The sequence below is a fragment of the Leguminivora glycinivorella genome, chromosome Z (assembly GCF_023078275.1).
Source record: "Leguminivora glycinivorella isolate SPB_JAAS2020 chromosome Z, LegGlyc_1.1, whole genome shotgun sequence".
NCBI classification, from domain to species: Eukaryota; Metazoa; Arthropoda; class Insecta; order Lepidoptera; family Tortricidae; genus Leguminivora; species Leguminivora glycinivorella.
This window is the reverse complement of record NC_062998.1, coordinates 18,028,626-18,055,530: the sequence shown is the minus strand read 5'-3', so window position 1 is coordinate 18,055,530 and position 26,905 is coordinate 18,028,626. Positions and strand designations below refer to the sequence as shown.

The following is a 26,905-nucleotide window of genomic DNA, read 5'->3' as shown; positions in this document are numbered from 1 at the left end:
AACGTGAGCCGCTAGGGCGGCGCTACTGGTTTTGTGTCAATACGGGCCCCCACAGACGGGAGACAAAACTGTTTTGTCTCCGTCGCTCGGTCTATGGCTATGGACAGCTAGTTCATAATCTTAAAAAAAACTGCGCACACGAGGCGACGCAACTTTTCATACAAATACGAAAGTCGCCGAGCAACTGTTGCCTCCGTGTGCGCGGGGCTTACCAAGTCCGACATTCAACCGGGTCCGACAATAGTCCGACGTTGGCACCGGCAGTCGGGTGAATCTATTTGGACCTTTTGCAGACTAAACTCTTTGGTCATTCGTGCTTGACTGTCATAATCATAAATGTGTCTGTCTACTCAGTTGTTCATTTTCATTCATTTTCTTTTGAGAAATCTGTAGGAATAGTTGTGGATTTATTTAATAAAAATTAATTTTAAAGTTACATTAAGCTCGGTTAAAAAATCTACTGTACAAGTTGGAATCACGTAGTTTCACTAAAAATTGTTTTAATTTGCTTTACAGTGCATTTTAGTAAAGTTTTGTATTTTATTTACTTGATTGGTTACTTTCCAATGAACATTGCCTCTAAAGTTACGAAGTTGGGTTTTTTTTTTCAAGTGCCTAAAAGTTTGTGTTATCTACGTGTTCATTTTCGGTATACACAAGTGGTCAACATGGGATTGCTTTCTGAAGGAAGTCCGTTATCTTGGGAAGAGACTAAAGCTCTGGCGGAACACGTTCGACAGCACGGTATTGAACAGTTCATCAATCTGTACAGCAAGCTGAGGGACAGAAGAGGTGATGTGCTTAAATGGGGAGATGAGGTAACACACCTATTGAGATTCTGGTCTACCTCATCCTGAAACTTACTAGAACTAGGGCATGTCTATTTTATATTTTATTCCTAACTACATTAGTACAGCTTTTAATTGTACCATTATTATTTTACCTTTCTTCCTTAATTGGTTATATCATTAAAGAAGTGGCTAAAAGGTGATGAAGTGTACTGACTTTTTGATAGCCTAGATATAGCTAAATAAAATATAGGAATAAATAGATCTAGAACAACCATCATCCTTCAGCATGTTTATTTTAATTTACCTTTAACTCTGTAGTATGCTGTTATCTGTAATAACTCATTATCATAGTTTTGTTAGTATCTGTTATAGTTTCTATTTTGTATTCTACAATATTCATTGTGGGAGTTTTTGTTTGTATAGAAGAAATATATTATTTATTATACAAATATTGTGAAATGCATGAAACCTAGCCCTAGGCCTTTAATGTATTCTCTCTAAATAGGTTGCACCCCTCTAAAAGTAGGTTAATATTAAAAGTGTAATGATGTTTTTTTTTTAGGTGGAGTACATAATAGTTAAATTTGATGATGAAAATGAAAAGGCAACTGTAAGCCTCAGGGCAGATGAGCTACTCCCACAATTACAGGAAAAAGAACTTTCAGATCCACAGAGTAAGTATTCATAATTATGTAGTTACTGCTGTTGTTTAAGAATAAAATTATGACAGCTTGGTAATTGTTGTGCTATTTGAATTCCTGGCTTAACCCAAATAACTTTTTTGGGTCATCAATCCAAAATCTTTTCATAAAAAAATATGACAGGATTTTAGTAATCCATACTAATATTATAAATGGGAAAGTGTGTGTGTCTGTTTGTTTGTCCATCTTTCGCGGCAAAACGGAGTGATGAATTGACGTGATTTTTTAAGTGGAGATAACTATATCCCTTCAACTGAAGGGATGGAGAGTGACATCTTAGGCTACTTTTTGTCTCTTTCTAACGCGAACGAAGCCGCGGGCAAAAGCTAGTATGTAATACTTCTTTAGAAACAGACTCATTAAATAAATAAATCCCTGCCAGTTTAAATACCTATGCAATAATACAATGGCTACATAAAATGTATTGATAGCTTATTTCAGTTGATAATGTAAAACCTTTGGTGTTATTTTAATAGGGTTCCATACTTAAAACAATAAAACGAAACCTTTATAGGTTCACTTTGTTGTACATCTCTCTATCTGTCAAGGCCAGCATGGGAGAGCATGGAGATATTGAATTGAAATGAAAACCATATAGGTTTGCAATAAGAACGCAAACTTTTTGCTAATGCAAATGCAGGCTGTACTTTATGTGATAAGAAATGTATACTTCCTCAAATGTATACTTCCTCATGAGAATCTAAATTAATATTTTACTCCCTGTAGGCTTATAAAGTATAGAACTATGAAAATATAACAATTAATATCATGTTATAAAAACACATAAAATGAAAATTCTGCAGTTTTTAAATCGGAACCATCAAAAATTATAATAATTGGACCCTCAGTGGAAGAGTCTGAAACATACTTGGCCAGATTTCAATGATAGGAAACTAACTTACAATATACAGTTTCTATTGTAGGAGATATTATAGTATTTCTTAGTGACCCATTATACTTTGGCCGCTAGTGTATTAAAACAGAATAAATATGAGTGTAAACCTACTAAATATATAGATGGTATGCTACGCAGAGCTAAATAGAAGTGTGTAAAAATTCCATTTATGATATACAAACGACTCATACGAGAACAGATGATTGAGTAGTCGTAAAGATAAAGATAGTTGATTTCTCAATTAGACATATTAGAATACACTTATTAACAGCAAAAAAAGTTATACTGGCTCTATCCTTACGTCACTGCCTGCCTCAATAAGATTTCAGTCCTCCCTCACACCTGCGACAGATGGGCAACTAGGGTTCCGCAACACTGCCTGAATTATCACGTACGATCTTAACATTATCTTATGCTGGTTGTACGACTCGGCGGAACACCTAGAGACAGTCCGAGAGTGAGTGCCATCTCTCGTTTTTGCCCGAGTTATGACGAAAAACATTTTAGAGATATATCTCAGAATGTAAGCCAAATCCAGATATTTTATGATGACATTATATGTCTCCAAATGTAGTTAGGAGTACACTGTTAAAATCTTTCGGGCTATTCAGGCCCAGAGTATATGTATGATAATTTCGTTATGATACGTAAAACAATTTATTTTTCCCCTCACTAGCTCGGAAACACGTGTTTTGTCCTTTAATACCAGCGGGTAAAAACGCATTTTATCTACTAGTGGGTAAAGTAATTTGACCTTGAATAAAGTCAAATTAACTACTTTAAAATTGATAAAAGTAGGTGAATCTAGTAATAAAGATGATTTACCACCTGTGGAACTACTGGAAGCAGTGATAAACGCATTTTTTGCGTTGTAGTTTCCTCGCTATAGTGAGGGGAAAAGTTTTGTGTTACACTCGGGTGCAAATGTATTTTACTTCTCGTGTGTTAAAAAACTCGCAAGTTTAGGATTCTATTCTCGAACCACTCGCTTCGCTCGTGGTTCAACTATAGAATCCTTTCGCTTGCTCGTTTTTCAATTCCACACTCGGCGTTAAAATACAACTTTGCCCCCTTGTATAACAAATAACTATTAATTTATAGTAATAAAATTTCTAAATAGGATTTTTTTATTAATTACTTATTCATTATTTTACATACGTTCATTTACTTTTTTTTAAACTAGCAGGTTCATAAAAAAATCCATTCATTTTTTCCATAAACATCTGAAAACTTTCGTATATAATGTATAAGTCCATATCGGCAGCCGGATACCCATTTAAGCCGAGGCCTACCGTCGTGCCCTTGGCCAATCATTTATTAGAGTGAGCGTGACTCTGCAGTTTTCAGTACTTACTCCCGTTGACTAATAATATTAATAAGAACGGCATTTATACATACGCGCCACTCACTTGTGTTTGTGATATATGATAAGAATGTAGGTATTATTTATGGAGTTTTCAAGCAAAAGATACCAAATTGTCGCTTAAGCATAAAGACTCTCTAACAGTTAATTCGTATAAAGAATATACACGCGAACATTTCTTCATTATGGTAAGCGACAATATGGTACCTTTTACTTAAAAACGTCACATTTATCTACTTTGCGTATAAATTCATATTCTTACGAAAATATCTGAACTTATTAAAATTACTTTATTAAAGTAAAGACTGTACACGATAAAATCCGGACATACATAATATGGCAAATCTTTTAATAGAAAGTGTATTTTCAAGCAGGACCGTTTCCAAATAATTTGTGGATATCAACCTACAAATTAAAGGTATAAAACATACCATAACGTTAGTTGGTCTATGAATTTTAGCAGTATGTATATCTCATGGTACAATAAAACTTTCCTGTTAAAATGTTTAACAAAGTTTAACAAAATATACCTGATGACATACTGATTTCACAATAGTAAATTTTTTTAGATTGTAATCAGATTAAGAAAGTTCTGGGGTTTTCTAACTTTGCTGAGTTCGACTTTTTGACACTTATTTGCTCTCCCATACAAAAACAACTTTCAGTGCTTGGAGTAGAAAGTCTTCCTGACTCCCAAATTTCGAAATGAGTTACAATAACTATGACATTCTAATGCGTGTAAAACGGCTTTTAAAAATATAACTACAATTGTGAAAAGTGGGATAGGAAGCCTGTGAAGATTGTCAAAAAACGCTGGACAAAAAATGAAATGTACTATGGACTATATTCGGCGAAAACTCACACATACTCATCCATTACAATGAATAGCTACTATTATTATATAGTTTATATACTGGTTAATAAAAGTACAAAAATTATTTCAAAATGTGGATTCGGGAAAAAAATATTCCATGTCATGCATGGCTGGATTTTATCGTGTGCAGTCTTTAATACTACTTTTGACGATTTCTTAGGAATAAGTATTAAGGAACTGGTAAGACGAGAATTTCCGGCGGTTGTTATTATAAATAAAATAATAAAAACCAAAGTGTCCACAAATACTGTTTAAGAACTTATACCGTAAAGTCTCAACTACCGACTGGCGCCTAATACTAATGATTATACATTGTATGTGAATGGCGAGTACATGCCTGTATATATATTATACTGATATCATTTAGGTACTGTTTTGTATTTCGTTAAACTAATTCCTTCGCCAAATCTTGGGACTAGTTGTCAAAAAGCGGACCCCAGGCTCCGATAAGCCGTGGAGAATGCCGCGATAGCGAAAGGAGGATGATGATGATAAATGGATCGTGGATCGTTTACTCTAGTCACTGAAATACCTTGGCGCGTGTGAATCGCGATTCGAACAAGCGAAACAAGACGCCGCCGGCGAGGCAAGTTGTTATGAGAACATCTCTAATGTCTTGAACGAAGTTGCAATAATATTCACCGCTTGGACACATTATTTCGTATTACTTCCTTTTGTTTCACATCGTATGATTTACATTTACCTATTTATCAAAGAAGGTAGTACACAGTGAGATAAATCATGTTGTAGGAAAATATGTTTCTAAGAAAACGTTATATTCGTTATATCTCTGAATAAGGAATAAGTGACAATAAAATGGTGAGCAGGAAAATAATGATGACTATGGAAAACACACGCGTAAATATGTACGAGTAGCAACTAGTAATTTAATATAACTAATCCGCATGCCATTTTAAATATTAATTCATTCAACGTTGACGGGTTTTAAAGCAAGAGTAGTTTGAAAATCCTCTATAACAGGATTAACAGGTCAATGTGTTCCAATTCCACGACACCACAGTGATCCCCTACAGTATAATTATTTTTTCCCCTCACTAGCTCGGAAACACGTGTTTTGTCCTTTAATACCAGCGGGTAAAAACGCATTTTATCCACTAGTGGGTAAAGTAATTTGACCTTGAAAAATGTCAAATTAACTTAAAATTGATAAATGTAGGTGAATCTAGTAATAAAGGTGATTTACCACCTGTGGAACTACTGGAAGCAGTGATAAACGCATTTTTTGCGTTGTAGTTTCCTCGCTATAGTGAGGGGAAAAGTTTTGTGTTACACTCGGGTGCAAATGTATTTTACTTCTCGTGTGTTAAAAAACTCGCAAGTTCAGGATTCTATTCTCGAACCACTCGTTTCGCTCGCGGTTCAACTATAGAATCCTTTCACTTGCTCGTTTTTCAATTCCACACTCGGCGTTAAAATACAACTTTGCCCCCTTGTATAACAAATAACTATTATTTTCAACCCTATTAAAAAACCAACTCTTGAATGGTGGAAAACTTAGCTCATATCATATACTCGTATCTATGTTCTAGCCGTTCTAGCCAGATGAACTCCCATCAGGTAACAGTTAGTATGTATGTTTGTTCCTATCAGTAGTTCACTATTTAAACTCACGCCTGTATTCGCAACAGTGGTATGCAGAGCACATCAAACTGCTCCAGGGTCAGTACCACGTACCACTCTTAGCAATCAAGGGATTGAAAGAAAACTAAATTGTAATATGTATTGGCAGTGACAGGTAGCCCTTCGCCCACACCATTATTGAACCCATATCCCACGGTCGACTTCTGTGACACTCACGGGAGTGGTGAAATTCTTAACTGGTCATCACGCGGTCATCCATACTATAATATTATAAATGGGAAAGAGTGTGTCTGTTTGTTTGTCCGTCGGATCCTTCACGGCAAAACGGAGCGTCGAATTGTCGTGATTTTTCAAGTGGAGATAGTTGAAGGGATGGAGAGTGACATAGGCTACTCTTTGTCTCTTTCTAACGCGAGCGAAGCCGCGGGCAAAAGCTAGTTTACCGTAAATTATTCAAAACCTCATTACCGGTATTGAGGTAGGCACACATACGTCGCTTATGTGACATCGATTTCAGTGACTCGTTACGCGGGTGACTAATTTTATTCTGACCTACATGAGTAACAAATGTACTAACAAATGTACTAAACGACATAAAGCAAGTCAATGGCGATCAATATACTCGTACTATACGTGCCTTCAGCCTACTACAGCCTACAGGTAAAGTAGGTATACCGTACAAGTCGTATAACATATAATATACAGGGTGTAACAAAAATGGTGGTGATCCGTTTAAGGGCGTATTCAGTATCGTATTCTCATCAGGAAAAAGTAGGATAAAAATTGTTTTTCGCAAAATAGTACATTACTACAGAGGCCGGGACAAAGGGGGTTTCCGGCCGAAGACATATAGACGGCCGAGCGAAGCGAGGCCGGATAGGTCTGAGGCGGGCAACCCCATTTCCCGCCGAGGTATGTATAGTGCTTTTCTCAAACATGGTATGAAATAAATAAAGTCTACTGAAAATAGTAACTTTAGATGGCTGTATCTCCTAAACGGTGCGTCGTAGCGCAAAAATAATCGAATTTTCGTTTCCCTTTCATACCCCGTATACGCTTATAAAAAAACAAAAAGTTAAAAAAAAAACGAAAAAAATTTTTTTTTATGAAAACGCACCCATAATCAAATATTGTCTAGGGCCCGTACCAGTTGCAGTCGGCACGTCTATAAAGCCCCTTATAGTTTTTTTTAATTGGCTAAATACCTGGATGTTATGTCACAATTATCTGTGTTTGGAAATTAAAAAAGAAGACTTTGCCGGCCTTGGCCTGCAAGGTTTGTATGAAATTCCATTATCTATCAATCGTCCTAGCCGCACCTGCAACGTCATACTTCGCTGCCAATTATAAGGCACATAACATCAATATTTCATACCATGTTTGAGAAATTTTTTTTTATCTTTGTATGGAGATTCGACCGATTCGTGCGGTCCGGCTCATACAAAAGTGAAAATTTTTTTAGCGAAAAAAAAATTTTCTTCTACTTTTTCCTGATAAGAATACGATACTGAGTACGCCCTTAAACGGATCACCACCATTTTTGTTACACTCTGTATATGTAGAGCAGACGTTTGAAGCTTTTTATTTTAAGATAGGTATTATGGGTCTCATAGTCATCTCCTCACAGCTTAAGTTTGATTAGCATCTTAAGTGAAAATTGCCATTAAAAAGTTATTACTCAACAGTTAGTCGTTAGCTAGAATTGCAATCCGCTATGTCATGGTTATATCTTTTGTCTCTTTACAAAGGCGAAGGCCGATTATTATGTGTGAGATAAGCAACCATTAACTCAAAAGCTACAATGAGTATTTTAATAGTACATTGTGAAGCAAGTGTGTGGAAGGGGTGGGGGGAGGGGGGGGCATGACAGATGCAAGACTTTTAATGTTTCAATCAATTAGATCTAATTGATATGTAAGTTTCGCTTTTTCTTCGCAAGTGTGTTGAAAAACGTCGCATTAAGAGGGCCGAATTGTGGTCAATGGCCAATGCACACGTGTGTCATACTACGTTTTTCAACACATAAATACAACATATTACAACCGAATGTGTTTTTCGGTCGTGTTTTAAATCGACACGAGTTACGAATTTCCTTTTTCGCACGTGTATCATACGACGTTTGTCGGTACAGATAGCCCTCCGAAGTTTCGACCTAACAAAGAATGAACCACTTCTCGCACTAGTGCGTAAAAAAGCACCATCTGTACTGTACTGAAAAAAATCTATATATGTATGTAATTCCGTTTACGCCCCATTGTTTATGATTTGTGCTGTTTTAGATTGTAAATCTTTATGGCGGCCCGAGTACGGCGCGTACATGGTAGAGGGCACACCGGGAAAGCCCTACGGCGGCCTCCTAGCGCACTTCAACATTGTGGAAGCCAACATGCAGTTCCGGCGTGCCGAGGCAGGGAAACTGCTAAAAGACGGAGAAGTTATAATGAGCATCACTAACTTTCCGAGGTGCAATTTAGCTCATTCAACTTGTAACTTTCTGATAATTATACTTAGTATCGTTTTGAATATTACATATGTTATAACTCTCCTGTTTCTGTTTATATAGACTAGGGTGCCCAAATTTTACGAGTCCGCCTATACCACCAAATCCAAATGGTGAAGTCACAAAATCCCTTTTCTTTCCGGACGATGCGATATTTCCTGGACATCCACGGTTTAAAACATTAACAGCAAACATAAGACATAGACGAGGAGAAAAGGTCGCCATCAACATACCAAGTAAGTAGACACAGCGATAATGACGAGTCAAATTTTGTCTAGTAAAACTGTGCCTGATAATCCGACGCGTGTTCATTCATTGTAAAGTGAACCAAAGATAAAACGCTTTATAAGGTTGTGAGTTGTGAGCAAACACTGAGATCCCGAGTGTGTCCGATTGTGACGTTCAAGTGATAATTCTATCTAGGTATTTTTTTATGTCGTATCTTATAACTGGAGGTGAATAGTGGCAGGTCACTGAACACTTCAGTAAGAGCCCACTTTTTTTTTTGGATTTGGTTTTTACCACTCAGAATCGCGAGCTAATCCTATTAGAGAAAAAAAGTTTTTTTTCAATGGTGGTAACGAATGGAAGGTGATCGAAAGTATACACGGTGTAAAATTGATTTGGTTGAAAAATTTTGCCAAAGAAGGAAAATAAGTATAATATATCTCAAAATAATAAAATCTTGGTGCTTTTTTGTAATTTAAGTAAAGAAAGTATAGAGATGTAGTGCGAAATGTTTTTCCTTCGCAGGTTCGCATTTTCACGGAAACTCGCGAACATGTCATAATATTTCAGTCAGTCTCAGTACTAGAGGTAGTAACGTTTACCGAAGCAAGTAGCTCGACAACTACGAACGTTTCCGTGAAAATACTATGAAAAACTATTATTCACTACAGTTATAGGTATATAGCTTTTGTATTCATTAATGGTAGTTTTCTATGCAGGTATATCGTCTGATAGGATGATATGAGTGAAAGGTATCCTCTAATATATTATTTTACTTTATGAATGTGTTCAGTATTCCGCGACGCGAACACAAAGATCCCCGTGGACAACTCGCACGAGCTGGAGCCGGAGGCGGCGCGGCCCGACTGCGTGTACATGGACGCGATGGGGTTCGGCATGGGCTGCTGCTGCCTGCAGCTCACCTTCCAGGCCTGCTGCATCACCGAGGCACGCACGCTCTACGACCAGCTCGCGCCGCTCTGCCCCATTATGGTATGCTTTCCCGTCTCTCCCCTCCCCACACGAGTACATATGATACATTAAAAAAAAAGTTTATTTGCCAAAAAAGTTTTACATGTGTGTGTTAATACCTTTGACCACCACACTAGGCTAGGTCTGTCTCGTGCAGTCAGTCCAAACATTTCTATTTACATCATTACATTTTTCCTACGCTGAAGCAACATTCTAAAGACTTACAGTTTTTTTTTTAAACTATAACTAAAGCTAACCAGACTTAACATCAATATAACGTCGATATTACTTGTTACGTTAGAACGTGATAGCGAGGCACTGGTCCCATCGCGAGCTTGTTAGCTATGAGCTATCGGCTATAAAGACGAACAAAAGATAATCACTCCCGTGCAATTAAAAGAGACACGGCGATATTGATAGTTCACCTCTGTAACTATAAACATCACCGTGTCTCTTTTATTTACACGGGAGTAGAACAGTGCCTACTGTTGGTATATTACATTATATTATAACAGTGCCTACTGTTGGTATATTACAGCCTGTTTAAACCTACTTTGACAAATAATTTTAAGGATTACTCGTACTTACTTGGAAAACTTATTCCATAAAATGGCATTGAAATATTTAAAAAATGAATTTTCTTTAATACTTTTGTCAAATGAAGAAGAGTTTGTGGTAAATGCTCTTCGTTTGTTTGTATCAAGGTGTTTTAAATGAATATGAACCTTAATTATCACATTTAAAAGTTATATTAATCGACGTTGATGGCAGGCGACTATTTTAACAAATTGTTAATCAATCTAGAATATCTAGATGTAAATAGAACCCAAACGGCGTCAATGCCACTAATAATAAGCCTGCTTCACGTTGAGTGATGATAAATGCGGAGGCGAGGTCACGTTCGGAATGTAAGGACTAAATATTATGGTCGTGAAATACAATGTATTCGTTGTTAAATATATTCGTACAATACAAAGCTCACTATAATAATAATATAAGACCACATACTGATATAGTATCGCTATCCTTTAACAATTCAAAAGTAAGAGTAATAAGTTCGAAATAAAGCGTTAAAAACGCAGGTCACAATGAACAACTTTAATTATGGGACCAATGCTGAAATCGCGAAAAAAAATTTGGCGGTTCCATGGAAATGAGCGGCATCATGGCAGTCGAAATTTATGAAACAGCCAAATTTTTTTTTTGCGATTTCAGCTTTGGTCCCATAATAAAAGTTGTTCATTATGGCCTGCTTTTTAACGCTTAGTCATTCATTATGCAAGGTTTGAACGGTCCTTTTTATTTTACCCTGTATATATTTAAGCTTTATTATTACATACTACGTATGTAACAATAAAGCTTAAAATATACTACGTATAAACGTACTACGTATGTAATAATAAAGCTTAAATCCATACTAAATATTATAAATGGGAAAGTGTGTGTGTCTGTTTGTTTGTCCGTCTTTCACGGCAAAACGAAGCGATGAATGTACGTGATTGTTAAGTAGAGATAAGTGAAAGGATGGAGAGTGACATAGGCTACTTTTTGTCACTTTCTAACCCCCCACTTCCCTAAAATGGGGGGGGGGGGGTTTGTATGGAGCATTCCGCAATTTTCGAATTTAACGCGAGCGAAGCCGCGGACAAAAGCTAGTATATACATATGTCTGTCTAAGGTTCCCATTATGTAAAACCCTGTTGTCGAAGTCGGTTCACTTAAAAGGCGAATCGTGTCAATGACATAGTCATATTTTTAGAATTTTGGAGACATTTTGAGACCGTTTCAAAAGTGTAATGGTGCATTCCACGAGAAAGTCCCTTACGAAATTCTTATGCGTTGAATGAGAACTACTTCTATAAAACTTGTTAAGTTCGAGAAATGTACCCAATTATTAGTCATGAAATAGAGTTTTTGGCGTTTTGAGAAGTATTACCTAGAAGAATAGAATAGTAATATCTGGGCAACCGAGCTTCGCTCGGTTCTGTTTCGTATCCTTGACATGTGTCGCCATCTAGTTCAAATATGAATAGTACCTACATCGAGCGAAAGAATTCTCAGCCTTAACAACACAACTACTCCACACGAGATGGCGCGCATTTCGCCACAAAAACTCAAATAGTGTATTTTTCTATTCGTTTTAGCCTTGACCTGTGTCGCCATCTAGTGTTTGCAATAAATAGTACTTACATCGACCGAAAGAATTCTGTCTTAACAGTACAACTACTGCACACGAGATGGCGCGCGAAGAAAAACGCATGAAAACTCAAAAATTCGCGTTTTCCGGGACCTAAGGATAAGTTAGACCGATTTTTCACCCCCAAAACCCCCACATAACAAATTTCTGCGAAATCGTTAGAGCGGTTTCCGAGATCGTCAGTGTAAATAAATATATAAATAAATAAATAAATAAATATACAAGAATTGCTCGTTTAAAAGTATAAGATTTGGTAGAGGAGCATCTCTTGGAACGCCTCATGCGTGTGTTGGGTAGGGTTTATGATTGGTTGTATGTGTGTGTGTGGATTGAGTGAGCACCTTACGAAAATAAAAAAAAATATGCTGATCATTTAGTAAAAGTTCTAAAACAATTGTAAAACGAATCTCTGAATTTGTAAAAAGATAAATCAAAAGATACAGCCATTAACATGTGCTCACTCAGTTCTCACAAACTACCAACGAAAACAGTGAATATATTCATTTAACATATAATATTTATATACTAACATTTAGTAAAAAATAGGCCAACCTACCTCTATAAATATTAGATCACCTAGTGACGTATTAAATTTTTTACAAATAGTTTCTTATGCTCACTCAATCCACACACTTTTGAAAAGCCGAATTTTGATGAAAAACATAAGATTTAGACCGCTATTATATGTGTATAGTTTAGTAAAAGTGAAATGGGAATTTGTAAAATACAAAACGAACCACTAACGTGTCAGGTTTTTTTATAATAAATTTTTGTAAGTGCTCACTCAGTCCACACGTTTTGAGAAAGTTAAAAATGTAAATATCTTACGATTTGTAGCACCTAAGACACTCGAAAGTACTTCAACATTTAGTAAAAATTTTTACTAAATATCCACCATCTAATATTTTATATTCGTTGTCTGGTTTTAAAGATATTCAGACATAACTTTTCTCATACAAATGTATCAAGTAGGGTGACCACACTATGTCGGCTCCTGATTTTCCCCACCTTCCCATTGTCATATTGAGATTGGGAAGTTTCGTTCAATTTTGATAATAGTTTACCGGATTTGTAAGTGGGAGCGAGAAAAGAATAACTATTTCTCGCTCCCACTTACAAATCCGGTACGCTCATCTGTTAGCGCGATTAGATTACCAGGTTCTGGTTTCTTACTAGTGAAGTATTATATTCTTTGTTTCTTACCAATTATCATTCATGTCCTTTTTAATGCATGCATGTCGATATGGTTATTATCCTGACGTCGATAAAAATTACACAATACACATCATCACTAGGCCAAGAACATAACCTAAAAACAGTTTGCAGATGGATAATTAATATGGTATTAGTTTAATATTATCAAAATTGAACGAACGAAACTCCCCAATCTCAATATGACAATGGGAAGGTGGGGAAAATCAGGAGCCGACATAGTGTAGTCACCCTACTTGATACATTTGTATGAGAAAAGTTATGTCTGAATATCTTTAAAACCAGACAACGAATATAAAATATTAGATGGTGGATATTTAGTAAAAATTTTTACTAAATGTTGAAGTACTTTCGAGTGTCTTAGGTGCTACAAATCGTAAGATATTTACATTTTTAACTTTCTCAAAACGTGTGGATTCAAAACGCTTCATCAAAATTCGGCTTTTCAAAAGTGTGTGGATTGAGTGAGCATAAGAAACTATTTGTAAAAAATTTAATACGTCACTAGGTGATCTAATATTTATAGAGGTAGGTTGGCCTATTTTTTACTAAATGTTAGTATATAAATATTATATGTTAAATGAATATATTCACTGTTTTCGTTGGTAGTTTGTGAGAACTGAGTGAGCACATGTTAATGGCTGTATCTTTTGATTTATCTTTTTACAAATTCAGAGATTCGTTTTACAATTGTTTTAGGGTGCTCACTCAATCCACACACACACTGGTTGTATTGTATGTCAGCTGGCGCTGTCGGCCGCGTCGCCGATCTTCCGCGGGTTCCTGACGGACTCGGACTGCCGCTGGAACGTGATCGCGGGCTCCGTAGACTGCCGCACGCGCGAGGAACGCGGCCTGGCGCCGCTCAAGGACAGCAAGTTCCGCATCAACAAGTCCAGATACGACTCCATCGACTCCTACCTCTCGCCGGAACATGAAAAGTATGTTCTACATTTTTAACCTAATCGATCAGGCGTTACCATACGGAAATCAATGTTAATAAAAATAAAATACTTTGCTAATCTGTCATTAGATAACGTGCGTATTTTACATGCAATTTTAAATTGTATGTGAAAATACGGGTTAGTACTGATTGACATGTTATCTATTCACGGATTAGCAAAGTAATCTTATTGATTTTGATCATTTTTTATTTATATATTTATTTACCTGATAATCGCGGGCACTTTGCATGTCATTATTCTCTTAATAACCCCCTTCGAGTTACATAGAAATAATATCCAGAATAGAACTGACCATCAAAATATATGTCCAACTACAAAGCCATTTTCGGCTTACTAATAATAATATTTTCTATATGTTTCCTGCAGCGTCATTATACGAGCATTTCGGTATCATTCATCAATTTAGACAATAGGAAAAGTTTATAAACACAATACATAAACCTATTCATTGAAATAAGATGTGTATTGTATGTGTCCTATTGGTAGGTATATTATCAATAAAGAACGCTTGACTGTATTTCACATTTGCTATTATTACGTCAAACGTTATGGCTCATCTGGATTACCCTGACTGGGAAAACCTATAAAATTACAGTTACTAATGAAAAAACTTTGTGTTACATAGCATAATTCATTAGTTTCGATCGCTACCTTTATTGGTACAATTATTTGTAAGCTACGGCTTACAAGGCCTATGCGAAATTGAATAGCGTATAGTAGAATTCGTAATTTGGGATTTTTTTACATTCACTGCCTGCAACGCTTTTATTGTAGCCACCTGAATGCTTAATCGAATATGGTTCCCAATGCGTAAATTGGAGTTGTTTGACGTTGCAGGTACAACGACATTCCGATCGTGCACGACCCCTCCATCTACCGGCGGCTGCGCGAGGGCGGCATCGACCACCCGCTCGCGATGCACGTGGCGCACCTCTTCATCCGCGACACCGTCTCGCTCTTCTCGGAGAAGGTGGACCAGGACGACGCGAACGACACCGATCACTTCGAGGTTGGTACTCCTACTCCACGGCGACAAAGTTGGGTCGTGCACGATGCTGCCATCTACCGACGGCAACCATTATTAACTTATTATTTATCTTAGTATGGGTACTATTTATAAACGAAAATAAGTAATTGTTACTAACCAACTTGAACTCGTTAACGATATCGATTTAACTTTAATCTCCTAACGCCCAATGTCATACCTTAAACAAATAGGTACGCCATTAAAATAAAAATATCGTGTATTGAGACCAATTGTGTGTTGCCTTTTTTTATTGTCCTTTACCTAGCTTACACGCTTGGTAAACAATTTGTCCGAAACGCAAAGTCATGGTGCTGGCATCTATTATTATTTATTACGTTGAGATGTATTTGGCCTGACGTGACACATAATTTTTGTTTCGATTATTTTCGAGCTGTGACGTCATGGGTTTTTATCGAATCATACCTATCCAACCGCTGGGAGAACGTTGCGAAATATTGTGTAAAGTGCTAAGTTATTCAACACTATTTAAATAAATAAATTATTCCACAATGCGTATTAATTGTCTCGTTTTTAATAATAATCTTCAAGTAAATACTCCATTAGTCACAGTAATTAGTCATCATTGTCTAGTCTTTTAAACAATACATGATTAAAAAATGGTCAATGTCAAAACACTTAGTGGCAGTTTGAAGCTGAAAGTCCTATAAAGGCGCTATAATTATATATGTTTACAATCAGTACGAGTAATAATGCTGTGAAATGCCTACAGTCCCTACCAATTCTATGTACGAGAGTCTACATTATGGGGTTTTTAAAAAAGGAGTTTTCAAATATTTAATGGTTCAGCAAAGCGCATTAAACTTCTTCGGAGTTGCACGCGTCTAAGCTTACGCTATGGTGACTGTTTAACATCAAGCGGTTCGCATGTTTGTTTGCCAACGTCGTCAAAAAAAATGGGTTGCAGTCTATTTAAAACCAACCAAACTTGCGATTATTTACACGTTTTTTCATTTAATGTCTACCGACCTAGCCGAAGACACAATCGATCACAATCCGTGGCGATCGAAACGCAACTGGCTTTCGTGCCAATTCGGAAGAACGATAATAGTACATTACGATACAAGTGCGTAAAAAAGGAAGTTACGTGTATCGTACGACGTTTTTCAGTACAGATAGCCCTCCGAAGTTTTGACCTGGCATATAATGAACCACTTCTCGCACTAGTGCGTAAAAAAACACCATCTGTACTGAAATAGTACATTGTGCAACAAGGGGAGGAAGTTGACTATTGCTAACGAGAGTAAGATAAATCGCGACGGCTTGCCGGGGCGATTTAAAGACTCGAGTTAGTAATATTCATACTCCCCGAGTTACACACAATGTTTTTCATCACATTTGAGAGAAAAATACAGAGGAAACAGTTATAAAGCAAAACCTTCAACCGGCGGCGTTGCGACCAGTAGTGTATCTTGAGTTACATCAGATTATTCATATTAAATCCATTGTTTTTGATAACAAACACTTTTTGAACGAAAACAAACTCGAAAATACTGCGTATAAATTAAATGCAATGTTCAAAAAAGCAGATAAATCATATGATTGAACTAAAATTTCACTTATCTTTCACTCAGTTCAATATTTTGATCTGTTGTACTCTCTGTTGCTAGGCAACGGTGGGTGCCTCGCGTACGCACGCGGTCAAGCGCGAGTAGAGAGCATGTTGTCAGATTATAAATTATAACAATTTATCTCAGTTAAGTTTACGAAATAAATGCAAAACACACTGAGATAATTGTAAAACATAAATAAAATGCATTTTTCATACCTTATAATATCTTTTATAGCTTAATAGAAAAATTTTGGTTGTGCAATAAAAATCCTTGGCAGATTGAAACATCCTTTGCCTGAAGTATTGTACGGATTGTATTCATTTTTAAAACTAAATCAATTATTCCCTTGGGAATAAAATAGTACATTATGCTTATACGTAGACGTAATGATACCTTTAAACAGCAAATGTGATGAAATAGTACATTTCGATACAAGTGCGAAAAAGAGGAAGTTCAAACGAGTGGCGATAAATTAAAACACGACCGAAGGGAGTGTTTTAAATCGACACGAGTTACGAATTCCCTTTTAGCACGTGTATCGAATGACGTTTTTCAGTACAGATGACTCTCCGAAGTTTCGACCTGACATATAATGAACCACTTCTCGCACTAGTGCGTAAAAAAAACACCATCTGTACTGAAAAGATAATTACGATACGCCGTAGCATCAAGTATTGTATTATTGTCTGGAGAGTGTGATGTTTAATAGTAATGTTAAATTGGTCAGAACATCCAGTCGACGAACTGGCAGACGATGCGCTTCAAGCCGCCGCCGCCCAACTCGGCCATCGGCTGGCGCGTGGAGTTCCGGCCGTGCGAGGCGCAGCTCACGGACTTCGAGAATGCCGCCTACGTCTGCTTCGTCGTGCTGCTCACCCGCGTCATACTCTCCTACAACCTCAACTTTGTCATGCCTATTAGCAAGGTAAGCTTTTACTAAACCAAACACATATATAACTTTAACTCCGTATAGACAGATAAAGAGAAAAAGGTACGGTGGCCTAGATGGCATTACACCTTTGGGGTACGCTCAGCTAGATGGTGGTAATACTAATATTTGACATTTTAACACATTTAAAAATATTTTAAGCGGGTTACTCACGTATTAAGTCGATATAGCGTTCGACATGTTTCGGTTCAATTTCGAGAACCTTTCTCAAGAGTAGCGATCCCGCCTTTACATGTCGAGAGCGCGACGCATACTGCGGGCGCTTGCTCGGTGCGCTATATATGTGCGGTGCGGATATTTTTAAATATGTATGAGTCTCACGGGAGTTTTATAGTTAAAATTTTAACACATATCAAGCTAAGAATATGGGCCAAATTGTCAAAACTGAGGTTCAAAAGTTTTAAGCCTGTGTCAAGAGATGGCAGTCTATGCACTGTGATTACACATTTTACTTCGACAGTAACTCTCTATAATACTCGATTCTCTTTGACTAAACGGACACGATCAAAGTATCTACCTAACTACGCCCTACCACGCTCGCTTTCACTGAAGATTTGAAGAACGCATTCTTTTTGACATAATGGCGTTGCAGTTACGCACGATGTTTGAGACTCGCCGTTTCTTTTTCTTCTCCTACCTATAAGGGGGAAATTTGGCCCTCACCAGCAAACACACTCCAGCGTTTTATCCCTGTAATCCCTGTATGCCGTTTGTGACGGGCTGACGGCGCACTGGGATCGAGGTCATTTTACCACGGGCACTGAACAACGCCTTACACGTGATTGGTGCCATTGATATTAACTTATTGCCAGTATCTTATACTTTTAAACGAGCAATTCTTGTATATTTATTTATTTATTTATATATTTATTTACACTGACGATCTCGGAAACCGCTCTAACGATTTCGCTGAAATTTGTTATGTGGGGGTTTTTGGGGTGAAAAATCGGTCTAACTTATCCTTAGGTCCCGGAAAACGCGAAAGTTTCATGCGTTTTTCTTCGCGCGCCATCTCGTGTGCAGTAGTTGTACTGTTAAGACAGAATTCTTTCGGTCGATGTAAGTACTATTTATTGCAAACACTAGATGGCGACACAGGTCAAGGCTAAAACGAATAGAAAAATACACTATTAGAGTTTTTGTGGCGAAATGCGCGCCATCTCGTGTGGAGTAGTTGTGTTGTTAAGGCTGAGAATTCTTTCGCTCGATGTAGGTACTATTCATTTTTGAACTAGATGGCGACGCATGTCAAGGATACGAAACAGAACCGAGCGAAGCTCGGTCGCCCAGATATTAACATATTATCTAAGTACACTACCTACAGTGGTTTATTTATGCTATGGGTAACAAAAATGGATTTTGCAGAGTCACGCTCATTATGAAATTACATATGATAAGGTAAGGTGACGAGTAAATTACAGAGATGTGAGAGTGAAAGATGGCAAATATGGGTTATCAGGTATGTTTGATAAGATATCATAAGCACCTAATAGGTTTTGAGGATGTCAGGGTGAGAATCAAGCCGCCGCCGCCCAACTCGGCCATCGGCTGGCGCGTGGAGTTCCGGCCGTGCGAGGCGCAGCTCACGGACTTCGAGAATGCCGCCTACGTCTGCTTCGTCGTGCTGCTCACCCGCGTCATACTCTCCTACAACCTCAACTTTGTCATGCCTATTAGCAAGGTAAGCTTTTACTAAACCAAACACATATATAACTTTAACTCCGTATAGACAGATAAAGAGAAAAAGGTACGGTGGCCTAGATGGCATTACACCTTTGGGGTACGCTCAGCTAGATGGTGGTAATACTAATATTTGACATTTTAACACGTTTAAAAATATTTTAAGCGGGTTACTCACGTATTAAGTCGATATAGCGTTCGACATGTTTCGGTTCAATTTCGAGAACCTTTCTCAAGAGTAGCGATCCCGCCTTTACATGTCGAGAGCGCGACGCATACTGCGGGCGCTTGCTCGGTGCGCTATATATGTGCGGTGCGGATATTTTTAAATATGTATGAGTCTCACGGGAGTTTTATAGTTAAAATTTTAACACATATCAAGCTAAGAATATGGGCCAAATTGTCAAAACTGAGGTTCAAAAGTTTTAAGCCTGTGTCAAGAGATGGCAGTCTATGCACTGTGATTACACATTTTACTTCGACAGTAACTCTCTATAATACTCGATTCTCTTTGACTAAACGGACACGATCAAAGTATCTACCTAACTACGCCCTACCACGCTCGCTTTCACTGAAGATTTGAAGAACGCATTCTTTTTGACATAATGGCGTTGCAGTTACGCACGATGTTTGAGACTCGCCGTTTCTTTTTCTTCTCCTACCTATAAGGGGGAAATTTGGCCCTCACCAGCAAACACACTCCAGCGTTTTATCCCTGTAATCCCTGTATGCCGTTTGTGACGGGCTGACGGCGCACTGGGATCGAGGTCATTTTACCACGGGCACTGAACAACGCCTTACACGTGATTGGTGCCATTGATATTAACTTATTGCCAGTATCTTATACTTTTAAACGAGCAATTCTTGTATATTTATTTATTTATTTATATATTTATTTACACTGACGATCTCGGAAACCGCTCTAACGATTTCGCTGAAATTTGTTATGTGGGGGTTTTTGGGGGTGAAAAATCGGTCTAACTTATCCTTAGGTCCCGGAAAACGCGAAAGTTTCATGCGTTTTTCTTCGCGCGCCATCTCGTGTGCAGTAGTTGTACTGTTAAGACAGAATTCTTTCGGTCGATGTAAGTACTATTTATTGCAAACACTAGATGGCGACACAGGTCAAGGCTAAAACGAATAGAAAAATACACTATTTGAGTTTTTGTGGCGAAATGCGCGCCATCTCGTGTGGAGTAGTTGTGTTGTTAAGGCTGAGAATTCTTTCGCTCGATGTAGGTACTATTCATTTTTGAACTAGATGGCGACGCATGTCAAGGATACGAAACAGAACCGAGCGAAGCTCGGTCGCCCAGATATTAACATATTATCTAAGTACACTACCTACAGTGGTTTATTTATGCTATGGGTAACAAAAATGGATTTTGCAGAGTCACGCTCATTATGAAATTACATATGATAAGGTAAGGTGACGAGTAAATTACAGAGATGTGAGAGTGAAAGATGGCAAATATGGGTTATCAGGTATGTAAATATGGGTTAAATATGGGTAAATATGGGTTATTATCTAAGTACACTACCTACAGTGGTTTATTTATGCTATGGGTAACAAAAATGGATTTTGCAGAGTCACGCTCATTATGAAATTACATATGATAAGGTAAGGTGACGAGTAAATTACAGAGATGTGAGAGTGAAAGATGGCAAATATGGGTTATCAGGTATGTTTGATAAGATATCATAAGCACCTAATAGGTTTTGAGGATGTCAGGGTGAGAATCAAATGTCTTTATATTATTATGTCATCAAATTTTGAAGATATCTATAATTATTTATTATTTATTTATTTAATCAAAAAGTAACACAGCATTACAGTTTACACCAAGGCACTGTGAAACTACAAAATACAAAACAAGACTTACAAAAAAAAAAAATACAAAAGACATACAAAAAATAAACAAATTAAACATTAGATTTGGGCGACGACGTAACAGCGTGGCTCCGTTGCGTCGTCTGACTCGGCGTAGGATTCGGCAGGTTGCCCCGGAACCGCCGAAATACCACACCCTTCGGCCAGAAGTCTGCGCTCGCGATGGTGTCCTGCAGCGTGCGCGGCACGCGCACTACAAATGAAGTGAAGTGCACGTAATGGCGCGACTGCAGCTGTTGCACCCTCAGCGTGTAGCCAGTCTTCCGGCGAACGTACTCCACCACCTCATCAGCCCCATCAGCCCTAATAGTAGTTTATGCGACTGTGCATAATGAAGGGCATTACAACACAAGTGTAGGTTTATGAAACGAGCTGAAGGCGAGTTTCACAAGAGTTGTAACACGAGTATAGTTGCATACATTACTTTATCTATCCATAGTATTTAATAGGTGGCGCTAAAATATTGAGGTACGATTCTTAGTATGAACATTGTAAATCCTATATAAATCATCCTTGCTCATTACCTTCTGTTTTCAGTAGGTAATGTTAACATTACAGTTCCGTTTATTTCTGCTGGTTGATAATGCTGATCATTGTCTATGGTTTTTGAACGCATTATAGAGCGTTATGATATTTGGGTAGATAATAAATCTACAGCAGCTAATGATTGATTACGAATGTGACACTTTGATACTTAAATCGGGAGTAAAAACGTTTCCTATACGTGCTTCTGAAGGTTTTTTTTTTTAACTTTTTAGCGCTTAGATATTTTTATGAAGCGGGTACGAAGTTATGTGAAGATTGTTTATGAAACTACGCCGATATTAGTTGATATTGTATGTATAGGTATCTTATACATATGTACATCAGATTCAGCGGTTACGGTCGTGCCACGACAATGGTCTAGGGCGGCGAGCGGCGCGGGAAACGCGCGCGGGCACTAGCCATGCCACGTACTTTTAGAAGCGGCGGCAGGGCCTAGGAGCGGTCAGGACCTTGTCATATTTAAAAACATGTTTTTTACTGTCGAATATTACTCTAAAGTGTATAAAATGCTTTAATTAGTCAATTACGTCTTGTACAAGCAAATATGTGTGATAACTAAATACAGGACGGTACATTTCAATTTTCAGTAAATAACGTTTTCGGGTTCAAGACGTTCATAATAAATACAAAATCTTTTGTTCCTTGCGGAATCGCTAGCCGCCTAGGCCGGTCGCGCTGCTGTAATGTCGTGGCAGCGCCCGCGCGGCGCGCTACAGTTGTTTGAGTCGCGCGCCGCTGCCGCAGGTAGGCCCGTTAAAACCCGCGCGCAATTTCGAACGGCGGCAAGAGTCATGGTATGCCTTGCGCGCGCTGGGTTGTTATTTTTATGACTCACCGCTTGCCACAAGACGCCTTAGACCATTGTCGTGGCCAGGTCGTTAGAAATTGAATAGCATCATAAGTCAAGTGTCGTATAGTAGGAAGTATATTGTACGGCGTGTGCAGGTGGACGAGAACATGCAGCGCGCTCAGCGGCGCGACGCGGTGCGCAGCGAGCGGTTCTGGTGGCGGCGCGACGTGAGCCTGCCGCGCGCCGCCGGCGCCGACCCCGCGCCCGCGCCGCTGCCCGACGCCGACCTCTACGCGGAGATGACCATCAACGAGATCGTCAATGGAAAGGTAACTGCTCCTAATTAATCACACATCCTTCATTTATAACTTGTTGTATAGTTCATCTTAAAAAGAAAACTCAGTGTGACAGTACACAAATTTAACCATATCCCATAGTCCCTTCTACGACGTTTGCTGATTCTTAACCCGTCAGGCCGATGTTATTGTAAATTAGTCACGAATATTTTAAGAGACGTTTACTGACATGAAAACAATAAACTTTACTAACATGAAAACAATAAACTTTTACTAAAAATGTATACAAATTTCATATGATTTTATTGTTTTCATTTCCTTAAAAAAAAAATTTAATTTATTTTCTAAATAACCATCCCCTATAATGTCTTGTTACCTGTCAGGATGTTTATTGTCTGCCTCTCATGTCACGTTAACGTTGTCTAAAGAGATCTCATTTAATTATTTTTCTCAAACATGGTATGAAATATTGATGTTATGTGCCTTATAATTGGCAGCGAAGTATGACGTTGCAGGTGCGGCTAGGACGATTGATAGATAATGGAATTTCATACAAACCTTGCAGGCCAAGGCCGGCAAAGTCTTCTTTTTAAATTTCCAAACACAGATAATTGTGACATAACATCCAGGTATTTAGCCAATTAAAAAAAAACTATAAGGGGCTTTATAGACGTGCCGACTGCAACTGGTACGGGCCCTAGACAATATTTGATTTTGGGTGCGTTTTCATACAAAAAAAATTTTTTCGTTTTTATTTAATTTTTTGTTTTTTTATAGGCGTAAAGGGGAACGAAAATTCGATTATTTTTGCGCTACGACGCACCGTTTAGGAGATACAGCCATCCAAAGTTACTATTTTCAGTAGACTTTATTTATTTCATACCATGTTTGAGAAAAGCACTATACATACGTCGGCGGGAAATGGGGTTGCCGGCCGAAGACATATAGACGGCCGGGCGAAGCGAGGCCAGATAGGTCTGAGGCCTTTTTTTTCCCGGCCTCTGTAGTAATGTACTATTATTAACAGGATGTTTTAACATAGCACATTTGTTTTCTAGTTTTCTCCAAAAAACATAACAAAAACTAAGTATTAAAAAAATCTGTTTATTTCTAAGAAACATACATGCATTTATGAACTTTACTGCTAATCTTAAATTAAAAAGATTTTAAATTCATATCCGTGACTAATTTGGTAACACCTTATATATGTATATTTATTTAACTCCACATCCAAAGACAATTATAACCGAAGACATGCAAACCAAAGAAAACCATAGGTAACCTTAGTAAGGTACCTATGGTGAGGTACCTATATCACAAAAATAATATTTGGCGAACCTTAATCGTTGCCATCGCTATACTTGTATTTAAATTATGCAGTCGTACTTAGCTAAAAAAACATCAGTAGTCAATACAAGCCTTTAATGTGTCATTGACGGTTTTGGTCAGAAAAACCAAATACAATACACTTTACACAATAGGTAAAGTCTGACCACAAATATATGACTACGCGCCATGTTGTGTAATTTCATTAGAACTATTTTTTTCATACTGAACTGAACTGTCACCCCATAGGCCCATACATCAGAATAACAGCGCTCTCCACAAAAGTCATATGTATATACCTAGATATTTTTCTGGCACGAACGAAGTGACACTAGTGACTTCCTTCCGATATTTAGTTCATCGATAACTTACATTATAATATGTCACTAATTATTATAATTATGCCATTAATTATTGCCGTGGCACTGAATGTTGAGTAGTTTCGTGTGCTCTGCCTACCTCGTTCAGGGAATGTAGGCTTGAATTTATGTGAATTATATTAATGTTTTAAACAAATGTCACACGTTTGAAAATAAATGGATAATAAAACGAACCATATTTTAATAGTTTACATGATTATTCAAGATTTATCGATAAAAAGATTGTCGATGTTTTTATTTTGTCAAGCACTAAGAACTTGACGTTCGTGCCAGAAAAATATCTAGGTATAGTCATATATTACTAGGCTTAAAGTGAGTTTTTTAGTTTACTATCAGAGATAGTAGTAGACAGTAGAAAAATATATAAGTAAATGTTTGTTGTCAGAGCGGCGTGTTCCCCGGGCTGATCCCGCTGATCGAATCGTACCTGTCGGGCATGGACGTGGACGCCGACACGCACTGCTCCGTGCAGCAGTACCTCAAGCTCATCCAGCGCCGCGCCGCCGGCGAGATCAGCACCATGGCCACGTGGATGCGCGACTTCGTCACCAACCACCCGCAGTACCAGTCAGTATTAACACGCACCGACCTCGCAACACCTATTTTACTTCATTTACTGTCCCCGTACTGATATCAGCTGACACAAACAGTATTTCTTCATAATGTTAGGAAACATTAAAAATAAATAATTAAATTTTATTTATATGGCTGGCATTTATATGGTTTGTTTGTTACAGACGTGACTCGGTCGTAAGTGAGAAGATAAATTACGACCTCCTGAAAACCATGCACGGCATCCAGACGGGCCAGATGGCGGCGCCCACCCTGCTGGGCAGCAGCACGGCCTCCAAGACCAACGAGCACATTCCCAAGGCCTTCACCCGCATGCTCAGCCAGGACTGCCCCTAGCGCGCCCCGCCAGACCGCTACCTGTTACCGCTAGAATAAACACACGCCTTACCGACAGTGTTACTATCGCGCTCTACTCTTCACAACATTATTATCAATATTAATGTATGGTGATACACTTGTATGTATCCATGTATAGTACCCGTATAGTGAATAATTATAAATAGCCTACGTTTTATAATCGTTTGATGGTTAATGGACATTACACGGTGGTCAGTGTTCCTGTTCATGTATGATTAACTGACTTGTCTTTGACTAGCATACTCTTGTTTTTGTCCGAAATAAATCGAGTACAAAGTATACACTTTCTAGTTATAGTTAATGTATTCCTGTGTTATTGACGCGCAATGAACTAATATTTTATTTCGGACATGGTCGTGCTTTCGGTGCTGATACTGTTTTTATTTTATTATCATTTTCTTTATATTTGCATTTAATGAATTTATAATATTTTTTGTATTAACTATTATAAAAGCAATAAATCACTGTTGTGCTATCAGTTGTTAACCTGTATCGTTATTAGTATCGTCAAACCTAGAACATTTACCCACATTATTTTTGCTATACGCAGTCTAGTTATTAGCAGGAATATAAGTGTAGTTCAGCTGGAGTCATATATTACCACATAGTCACAGTCATAAGTTACCACTTCAAGGACTGGAATCTCCGGAAGTGTACATCATAAGGCACTGGTCCCACCGCTAGATAATCAGCTATGAGCTATCGTCTATAAAAACGAAGAAATAGCTCACCGCTGGGCGAGTAACTACAACCAGCGCCGTGTCTCTTATTTGCACCGGAGTGATTATCTTTTGTTCGTTTTTATAGCCGATAGCTTACTAGCTCGCGGTGGGACCAGTGCCTAAAAACAATCAATATGCATTTAAAAATGAATATACGTACTTATGAATCTAATTGAATTGAACTTGTAGCGGTATATCAAAAAATATTACGATAGGTGAATAACTTGTATCTGTATTAATTGTATTATAGTTAGTCGCTTACACTGCCTCTCACTTACATTTAATGTATTACATCTAGTCCCACCAACATGTCTCCGGTGGGTCGGTGGTTGTCCTACAGTTCTAAACAGTGCTCACTAGTGGGTCTATGGGTAATTTCTTTTTACTATAGTCCCATCGCACTAAATTTATTAGTAATTTGATAGCCAGGTGCGACGAAGAGCGAAACAAATAGGAGTGTGTTAGGTAACTGTGATCGAAACAGTGAGAAGGTGAGC

General features: G+C 37.9%; 1 protein-coding gene across 3 annotated transcripts; it reads left to right on the top strand.

Moving 5' to 3' along the window:
* The first annotated feature begins 331 nt into the window (after window positions 1-331).
* Window positions 332-26,161, top strand: LOC125241059 (glutamate--cysteine ligase). 3 transcript variants are annotated; one of them, XM_048149349.1, is made up of 12 exons: window positions 332-818; window positions 1,354-1,465; window positions 8,506-8,689; window positions 8,790-8,962; window positions 9,748-9,947; window positions 14,080-14,276; window positions 15,138-15,309; window positions 17,626-17,703; window positions 19,409-19,528; window positions 22,910-23,083; window positions 25,142-25,323; window positions 25,494-26,161. In XM_048149349.1, the coding sequence occupies exons 1-12, from the start codon at window positions 567-569 to the stop codon at window positions 25,663-25,665; spliced, it is 2,016 nt and encodes a 671-aa protein (XP_048005306.1). In that variant the 5' UTR covers window positions 332-566; the 3' UTR covers window positions 25,666-26,161. The 3 variants fall into 3 exon arrangements, with proteins under 3 accessions (XP_048005306.1, XP_048005305.1, XP_048005308.1); XM_048149351.1 differs by having other exon boundaries at window positions 662-792; XM_048149348.1 differs by lacking the exon at window positions 19,409-19,528 and having other exon boundaries at window positions 17,626-17,823.
* The last annotated feature ends 744 nt before the right edge of the window (window positions 26,162-26,905 follow it).